Source organism: Pocillopora verrucosa, chromosome 3 (genome assembly GCF_036669915.1).
Source record: "Pocillopora verrucosa isolate sample1 chromosome 3, ASM3666991v2, whole genome shotgun sequence".
In the NCBI taxonomy this organism is placed as follows: domain Eukaryota; kingdom Metazoa; phylum Cnidaria; class Anthozoa; order Scleractinia; family Pocilloporidae; genus Pocillopora; species Pocillopora verrucosa.
In genome coordinates, this window is record NC_089314.1 from 5,054,616 (window position 1) to 5,063,559 (window position 8,944).

The following is an 8,944-nucleotide window of genomic DNA, read 5'->3' on the forward strand; positions in this document are numbered from 1 at the left end:
TCTTCTCGTTCCAGGACCCTGACACGATGTTCGAAGACGAGCTGAACAGTCAAGGAGGACCTGGGCAACAGAAAATGACGTCAACGGTGGTCGGCATGGTAACAGGTAGCTCTACATGGAGTCGGAGATCGTTGCGTGACCAAAATCCCAAAAAGATGTACGAGGAGGTAAGAACAACTGATTTCAAGATGATTTCTCTTAAACAGACGCCTTAACTTTATTTCAGTTGACATTTGAAAATTTGATTCTCCACGTTAGTCTTGGATCTTGCTCTATCTTACTCTGTTTTGCATTTTGTTTTGTCACGCAGTCCATGATGTCACGCAGGGTAAAGCAATACTTGTCGAACCTAACTGTCATACAAGATGAAGAAAAGTTACGAGAAATGTCAAATGTCTGCGAACCTCCACAAGGATCCGGTAAGTTAACTTTGTCACTCCATCGCCCCAGTCTCTCCTTCCAAACTCATTGTTTTTGGACCCTTGTGTTTGCAGATTTTAATTTTTTCAATCGTTTTCTTTCCTCATGTCCAGCAGCTCCTCCCAGCGTACAGACACGAAAGAAGAACTCGCCCACGTCCTCTCCAGGCGCGAACAAGAAAGATCGTAAAGCTGGAAAACCAAGTGAGTTGACGGGTGAGCAAAGAAACTGTTTTTGGTGCCTGCTGTCTACAGATCTCTTCCCTCCTTTCCCTTCTCCCCCCCCCCCCCTTGCCAGAGGTTGAGAACCTATAGGACCCTAGACACGAGTCTGTAACATCTCTAAAGAAGCCTGAATATTTTTTTACGTTATAATGGTAGGCCTCACTTCGTAATAAATTCCTTTCACATTGATTCTTGTCATCAAAGAGACCTTTTAATTTGTGATTCTTTATCTCTTTAACAATATTTTATAACGATTACACTACTGTCAAAAGCGGTAAGTCCGGGTATCCTGTGACCCGGTCCAAATTGAAGTGCACCAACACGTTTGTAGTCAGAGCTATGAGCAGAAAATTGATTAAGACATAAGAATGTGTTGAACCATCCAATTATTAAATAACTTGTGCTGACTTTGTTTAATGGAGTTTTTCTTTCTGTGCTCAGTTCCTTCGCCATTAGCTCTAAGAAAAGACATAGCGGGTGACAGAATCTCGGTGTCCTCTACAGCGAGTACATCATCGTTACCGGATGTGCAGTCTCCAAAGCAAATCAGTGAAGGTAAACTATTTCAGCAATATATGAAAAGAATAAGGTGAAGCGTGGCTACGTTATAAACAGCGGTTTCGGGAAGTTCTTCCCGTATTTAGTTTGAAAGGAGGACTAATAGTAGCGACGATTCGCTTTGTGTGACAAAGAAATATTTTTTTTAAAAAACTATTTTACTCGGAAATTTCTGTACCTGAAAAAGAGAAAGAAAACGAGTTTGAATTTTGCGTGATTGCCACGGTATGAAATGAGTCGCAATAACTGTTATTTCACTTTCCTTTCTTTTTCGTTCTCTCTTTCTTCTTTGAACAGTATTTTTTGAAGGAAAATTAAATCTCTTATTTCATGCGCAATTTTTTTTTTCCGTCAGAGGAAGTGCATGTCTTTCCTGAAGCGGACAGAACATCTTTACCAGAAGATACCGTCCATATGCAGGAACTCAGAAGACTGCATATCAATGATGATCATCAGAGACCACAATACCGCCATCCACCAGGTCAGACAATAATTCTGTGGTTAGATGAAGTCCTTCACGCTTACTAGCCGATTATCACTGTTACTGTGCCATGAACCTACTAGGAAACCTCCCCCCCCCCATATTTACCAGCATTTCGCTAGATTTCCCAGAGAGCGTATCAAGAAATGGTCCATTGTTCCGGGTCAACTTTTCCATTAAGCATCAAACAAAAGTCCTGAGTAATTGGTAGTCCTGAGGGACTTTGGCCGAAGGGAGGCGGGAAAGCTCGTAACTGATCGAGAAGGCTTACCCTGAGCCCTAACAGCTTTATGCGGAGTGCAACTTATTAATAACCGGTTAATAAGTATGATTGTTGACTTGAATGTCCTTGTTTTTTCGTCATTTCAGGTGTGGAGGTAGTCAGGCCGATCATGTATACAGGTAAAAAAAGTTAACTGTTTGTAACAAATATTCTGCTGTTCATTCTCCCAACAGGAGTGGTGGGAGGAGATCGGAGGACGAGTTTAGTCAAGGACTCTTAATTACCGTAACCTCGTTAAAGTTTGAGACTTTTTTTTATATTTATCTGTATTTCTCTGATCTTTTTAGTACAAGCTCCTTCCACCGATAGTGTTCCTTACAGCCCAACCCACTCAACTTCTTCACAAGAACATCCATATCATCCTGGTGAGTTTCTGAGATCGTAATTCAAATTCTTCTTATTATCTGCGCGCATTTTGTGAGAAGTTGGCAAAGTGAGCGCTTTCCCAGCAACGTGATCACGTTTTAGATCAATACCGAAAATTTGAGATTAGTAAAATTAAATTATTATAAAATCGTCGATGGCGGCAAATGACGTACTTGCTTGGCAATCATGAAAACGTGTCCGTGATCCGCTCTTAGGTCCGTTTTTTAATTTTATTTTTTACTTTTCCAGGAGTTACATATCACCAGTATGTCAGCTACCACTATCCAGATCAGTACAACAGAGTAGAATACGTAGAAAATTATGACGGTAGGTTATTGCTTTTGTGCTGAGTATTATTTATATGACTGAAATGCTACGGCGTCTCTTATTGGTTAAAAACAGATTTTGGATTTTGTGGCAAACTGAAACACGCTCATGTCTTTGGCGTGTTCTCCCAACATTCCGTGTGGGTTACGACATAACGTGAAGAGGCGAGCCAATCGGAAGCAACATGTTCATTTGTTTCAAACAAAATACAAAAGCTTGCTGCGAAGAAAAATGTGTGAGCCCTGGGTGAAAAAGAGTCGAAACTTCGGCAAAGCTCCGATTTTGCAATTCCGATGGCTTGCCCTACAGCTCGACTACTTATTTTTAACGTACTCTGCCATCAAGCCGAAACTTGCTGAGATCACTTGGTTAAAAGTATCTGGGATAAAAAAAAAAAACACACGCCAAAGTTATTGTCTTGCTTTTGAATTCGTACGATGTTGTTCCTTTATCCGAAATAAGAAACTTGATGTTGTGTTGACTACTAAATGTAGAATGTGCTTCTCAAAATATTTTCTTCCTTGAAATAAGACAGTTGTTTTGATCTTGTTTTGATCTGGTTTACATCTTTTTCGTATCGTTTATTTTCACAGAAGAAGAGGGCCAAGTTTCCGCTGTTTAACAGAACATGTGAGGTAAGTTAAACATCCAATTACTTGAAAACATTATGGACGAAAGCTCTTTTTTTTTAATTTCGTGATTTAGTTCAAATGTTTTGAGGAACTGCTTTTCTTTCTTAAAGAGCCATAACTGTGTGGTTGGATAGAGAAATATCCCTCCTGCCTTCTGAGGGGGGGGATTTTAGATTTTTCCATACTATGAATTTTCAATGTTAGTCTTAACGTAACGATATGCCTTTCTGAAGTTGTGTCACCTTTTTTTTTTCCAGGTCTATGAAGACTTCCTTCGCCGATTCATCCCTCCCAGAAAACGAATATTTTATTATGTTTCGAGTGATTTATTTTCATGAGCTTTTGGTTTTTTTGGAGGCCTTTCTAAGCTTTCCTGTGCAAAGCTAGTTGAATTTATTGCGGATTATCTTAGACAAAATAGGCAAGAAGAGTTTCTTTCATTTTTAACTCTCAAAAAGAAAGCCTCTAGTCGAAGACAAACAGCGTATTTGTATAACGATAGGCAGAGCAGGCCGTCTGTCTAAAACTGCATAGATATATGAAATCATACAATCATTATTTTTAACTACTTTGAATCTCGCCAGATCATATATACTCAATGAAAGGGAAATAATGATGGTTGTAGCACGGCGCGGGCTTCTCTGGCAGTATGAATAGAAATATTTAAACCTTTGTAGTAGTCTAGGTAGGATTATGGAACGAAAAAAAAACTCATTCAATTAAACATACATTTTTATTTTAATCTCAAAATATTGAGAGATGTACCTACTTCTGAGTCTACAAATTTTTTTGTATCAACTGTAAATAAGTTATAGGCTACATTATAAGTACAAATTATTAAACATACTTTTGGTAAAGGCTTTTGTGTTACCTTGTGTGGTGTTGCCTTTTAGAGTTTTGCTGCATAGTGACTAGTCATTCAAAATCACCTTGGGGGTGGGGACTGAGGGAATTTGGGGATTACATGGTGTTCAAGGGGGACGGAGAAGGGATCAGTTGTCGCCAACAGAGTATAAAGGTTGGGGGGGGGGGGTTAAAATTGACTGCCAATCAGATGGGGATCATAAGAATATTTATAGGCGGGGGGGGGGGGGGAATCAGATAAATTTTGTGGTGACCAAACCAAAATTCACCAGCCCCTTCCAGACGGTAAATAACAACCAGTCTCCGAGAGACTTATGCAAAGACATTTTAACGTTGGTAGCCGGAATTTGAGAGGTTGTTTCTTCAGTCGCCGCTCGCGTCTTAAAAACGTCTTTACGAAGCCCTTCCCCTCTTTCCAGACAACTTGATCATGATAATTTTGAACTAAGAAAATGGTTACTGAAGACAAAAATATAAATCTATAAATTGATATGATCAGTTTTTGACCTGTCGCTTCTGAAGACAAAAAAATATCTGAGCACCCCAAAGGGCGCGGTCGTTTAATAAATTTGATCATTGGTCGCTTGAGAAAAAATATTTGAAATAAAATTTAACTAATGAGAAAAATGCTTATTTACAAAGAGTGAGAGTTGGCTGTCATGAAAAATTTACCCCTGAAAAACACCACAATATACACGTGCTAGGTATTTCCTCTTGAATTTCCCGCTATACATGTTACAAGCCACATTACCAAAGGAGCTCTGTCGACCTAGTAAGATTATGAAGCAGCTGATAAGCTATTGTCTACAGTTTCTACGAAAACTGCGGTTTGTTTTGTTCGTGGTTTTTGAAACCATTCTATAAAACTACGGAGTACCGCTTCTGTAGCGTCTGCCAACTCTATTTTTTATATTAACAGTTAAACGCCTCGTCAAACCAATCTGTAAATAAAAGTTAACAGGGCTAATCCGTTCATAATAATAAGTGATGCATAACTCTAGGTAGCTTGCTCTTACCATCTATCTACGTCTTTGGGCCAAGAAATTACTTCGCCATTCTTAGATCTAGAAATTCCACCAGTAAATCACACACAGAAAAACACGATCTTACTGTCACGCCCTGGTTGGTTACTATCGATAAGATTTTCAGCTCAGTAAAGCCAGCGTGGATCATTTATCAGCGGTGTTGACTGATGTGAAGCAAATCGTCTGAAAGGAATGACAGATGGAAACACAATATTATCCAGGTTGCGAGAGACTGTGTACAAGCCATCAGATACTGGACCCAGTTCCTCTGTGATATTTGCACCCGTCCTTCTGTGACAGCAAAGACCTGGTTAAGGGAAGAGGAAAGAAAAAATGAGTCATAATAAAACGGTTTCCACCTGAATTTTGCTGTAAAAATTTTTAGTGAATCCTTATACACACCTTTTGTCCTTTTGAAGCCGTTCCATCTGTTCAATACTTCAGCTGCCGCTACAACTGCAGAGAGTAGACTCGACACAAGGGCGAGGCCGAATACAATGTAGAAACCCCGGACGACAAGTTCCAGCGTTTGGATCCCGGATGAAGGCTCCTGGCCTTTTCTAGGCACCATATCCCCAAACCCAATAGTGCTTAAAGCTGATAAAAGAAAACATGATCTAATGACTTATTTAGTTTATAAATTTACAAAGAATAAACCTTAACATTTTTATCAGTTGAATGGTTTACGAACGATAATATTTCTCTGCTTTCAACAAGTTATTCGTTCATAATATGGACATTGTGAGCTTTTGAATGACTGAATTAATGAACAAATGAATTGATGATTGAATGAGCTAAGGAATTCATCCGCCTTAAGATCATGGACATTTTAATCATCAGCTTATCATGGTATGTTCCTAAGTACCTTTGTGTTCCAAACACGCTTGCTATTAGTTCATTGTCTCTCCTATAATAACTTACGTAAGCCATACCTATAAAGCAGTAGTAAACTCCGTCAAAGTAGCTCCAGCCTTCTGACAAATACAGCAGTCCACCGAGCATGAGAAGGACTAGGACCAGGGCAGCAGTGCTTAATAGCACCTTAATCTTAATACCTTTGTCTTGTTGGAGCTGGTACTTTGAACTGATCAAAATAAAACCGTTTTCGATCAATTCGTTGATTCTCTCTCCTATTGATTTCAACGCCAACATACAGAGAGGTATACCAAATAGCGCGTAAAAAACACAAAATAACCGGCCGCCAAATGTGGCAGGAGCCATGTGGCCATAGCCTGAAATCAGAGAATTGAGCGTCAGTGCATCAAAGAAATAGGCATGGGGGTATTAGCTGACTGAGTGGTGTGACTAGTTAGGTATCAAACTGACTGACGATGAACCGGGATCATGGCTTTCCCCCTCCCTGGTTCCTAGATGATTGACTTTGACTAGCTTACGATCTGATTGGCTAGCTGACCAACGGACCAACTTTCAAGCTGACGGACCAATTTGCTTCCTGGTTGTCTGTCGAGAGGCCGATCGATCATGAAAGTGCATGAGTGATTGAACAATTTACTGTTACAAAACATATGTATTAAAGGGGAAGTGAAGCCTAAAGTTGAACCATTTTTAAATTGTAGCTTATAGCTCAAATATCAATGTTTGAACGTTTTGACAATGAATTCAAGACTGTAACTGTCTTTCAAGCATCCCCAAATCTCTCCCAATAAAATCCAGTCGTCAATAAACTGAATGGAAAACTTATATGATCAAGGCAACACACATATATATATATTATATTCGTGCAGCCTGAAAAGATTACGAGTTTGGAGGCAAAAACTTAGGAAGACTACGAGACGAATAAGGTGACAATTTCTAACACAGCGTCTTAAATCAATAATACTTTCTCTGAAAGTGAGCTATGCGATTTCGAACTGGTACGCCTCCGCAGTCAGTTGTGAAGAGGATGGGTCAGTCTGTTCTTCTTTCTTCCGAGTTGTAAACAACCGTGTAGACAGGACGTTTTTACAGAGTAGTGGATAAACATGGGAGCCTTCGATAGCACTTCATAGAAATTATATGGATGTTGAGCTATCCTTGTAACTAAAACCGGTAATTTAACCATTAGACCTTACCGATTGTGGTTATAACACTCGACGAGAAATAAAGTGAAGCATAAAACGTCCACTCATAGCTCGACGCTCTTTGGTGATGATCTTCTTGAAATTTATGAAGCTTGTTCACTAGATCGTCAAATTCTTCCTTCGACATATTCACGCTTAAGTTTGTTCGCATTTTCTCCAGAGTTGCTTTGTCGGCGTCTTCAGCCAGTTCAAGTTCGCGTGGATCTGTTGTACTTTCAAGGACTTGAAAAACTGCAGCGCCAATTAATAGAAACAACGCAACTAAAGTGAAGCGAATTAAAATATCTCTTGTGCCAGCTTTCATTGTTCAAGACACTTGAAGGACGTTTGTTTTGCCTTCGAAGACTCGACCTCTTCAGCCTGTTTTACCACCGTGTAAACTGATGTAACTCCAAAGTCACACACGCGAAGTTTTGTCAGTTTTTCGAATTAAATTAAATGCTGAATGACGATTTTAAGTGAGTCACAGTTGCCTACTTTGCTTTTTTAATTTATTTTTTTCCTAGAGAGAATTCAGTTGTTTTTTTGACCACAGACCAATCGCCACAAGTCTTCAATTAATGCCCCGCGTTAAAGATTCACATAGGATCTTGTCACCGCAGTTACAATCTTGATTAAAAAAAGTGTAAACAAATTAGACTTCTGTCTCTAAGAAGCAGTTTGATGTTTACAAGTTAAACATAGTGTTGTATGAAATCTCAAGCTAGGTCATTCAGAACCGTTGATTGCGTGCAGGATTACAAAACCCCCAAACTTCATGAAATATTCACTGTTTTCATCAACAGATTCTATTGTCGGCACTTTCGTTTCAGACCCTTATCAAATAGAAATATTATAGCATCTTTCTACGGTCGCCCAAACGTCAAATGCAAACACGCAATTAATTCAGACCAGAATCTTCTCATTTCATTCACTTTGGCTGGCTAATTAGCTGAAGGAAAGACAACACCTGATTCATAAAACATTTTTCCTTTAAAAATACGGGATATCAGAGATCAAACAAAAGATTTCTTATGGACGAAGTCTCTTAATTCGCTGTTTAGCGTCGTCCGATCGCATCACATACTTGCGTAAAGAAAAAGAAGTTATATAATATAAAAAGCGGTGATTTTCTCAGTTCACCTTTAAGCTAAACTGTAGCTAAGACATACAAGTACAGTGCTTGAGAAGCGCCGTTAGATGAAGTCTCCTCTGAGACATCTACCCGGAGAGTTCTTCGATGACGGGAGCAGCTGCCCTCACCAACAAAAGCAGAAAGCGCGCTCCGATTTTCTAGAAGCTATTGTTCTTCCTTTTCTTATAAAATTGTTCTTCGGATCGGATTTCGATGAAGCTTGGCAGTTACGAGAACTTCTTCAATTAACTGAGTCATTCAATCCTCGCTGATGGATTTCGGAAAGTTACTTCCTGTTCAGTTTCTTTAGGCTGTACAATAATAATGTTTTGCTGGGTCTAACGGTTTTTGTTCCACCTCGTTCTAGATTCTTAGTGAATTTTTTGAGGATGCTTTTTCCATCCAAGTGACCAATCTGTTTCGGGCTCTCATTCGAGCAACCGCGCGGGTGATTCCCCTTCCTTGATTTCTCGCTGTATTATGCGCAACCATGATGTCGCGGATGTCTCTGCCTTAATATTGAACACTTGGAACGAGTCATACTTAAGACGAAACCGAAAATATGTTAT

At 39.4% G+C, this 8,944-nt stretch overlaps 2 protein-coding genes across 6 annotated transcripts in view; one reads left to right on the forward strand and one right to left on the reverse strand.

Annotated features, from left to right (window-relative positions):
* Positions 1 to 4,151, forward strand: part of LOC131796507 (rap guanine nucleotide exchange factor 6) — a 32,653-nt gene extending 28,502 nt beyond the window's left edge. For 2 of the 5 annotated variants that reach the window (XM_059114098.2, XM_059114100.2), the window contains exons 38-47: positions 15 to 167; positions 311 to 419; positions 534 to 635; positions 1,086 to 1,199; positions 1,558 to 1,683; positions 2,053 to 2,085; positions 2,254 to 2,331; positions 2,582 to 2,659; positions 3,253 to 3,294; positions 3,549 to 4,151. In XM_059114098.2, coding sequence (XP_058970081.1) covers positions 15 to 167; positions 311 to 419; positions 534 to 635; positions 1,086 to 1,199; positions 1,558 to 1,683; positions 2,053 to 2,085; positions 2,254 to 2,331; positions 2,582 to 2,659; positions 3,253 to 3,281 — 822 coding nt within the window. In that variant the 3' untranslated portion in view covers positions 3,282 to 3,294; positions 3,549 to 4,151. The remainder of the gene's footprint in view (positions 1 to 14; positions 168 to 310; positions 420 to 533; positions 636 to 1,085; positions 1,200 to 1,557; positions 1,684 to 2,052; positions 2,086 to 2,253; positions 2,332 to 2,581; positions 2,660 to 3,252; positions 3,295 to 3,548) is intronic. The other 3 variants (XM_059114102.2, XM_059114101.2, XM_059114103.2) reach the window with 3 other exon arrangements.
* Positions 4,152 to 4,392: 241 nt separating this feature from the next.
* LOC131796594 (potassium channel subfamily K member 3-like) lies at positions 4,393 to 7,565 on the reverse strand. Its single transcript, XM_059114193.2, has 4 exons — positions 7,253 to 7,565; positions 6,113 to 6,412; positions 5,583 to 5,777; positions 4,393 to 5,487 (listed from the first exon to the last, which is right to left on the reverse strand). The coding sequence occupies exons 1-4, from the start codon at positions 7,563 to 7,565 to the stop codon at positions 5,306 to 5,308; spliced, it is 990 nt and encodes a 329-aa protein (XP_058970176.1). The 3' UTR covers positions 4,393 to 5,305.
* Between the last annotated feature and the right edge of the window lie 1,379 nt (positions 7,566 to 8,944).

Excerpts from the sequence above, each read along its gene's own strand:
- LOC131796594 (XM_059114193.2), bottom strand. The coding sequence starts at position 7,565 with ATGAAAGCTGGCACAAGAGATATTTTAATTCGCTTCACTTTAGTTGCG. Across the intron at positions 6,413-7,252 it reads GAGTGTTATAACCACAATCG|GCTATGGCCACATGGCTCCT; the intron begins GTAAGGTCTAAT and ends CTCTGATTTCAG. Across the intron at positions 5,488-5,582 it reads CGGCTTCAAAAGGACAAAAG|GTCTTTGCTGTCACAGAAGG; the intron begins GTGTGTATAAGG and ends TCCCTTAACCAG.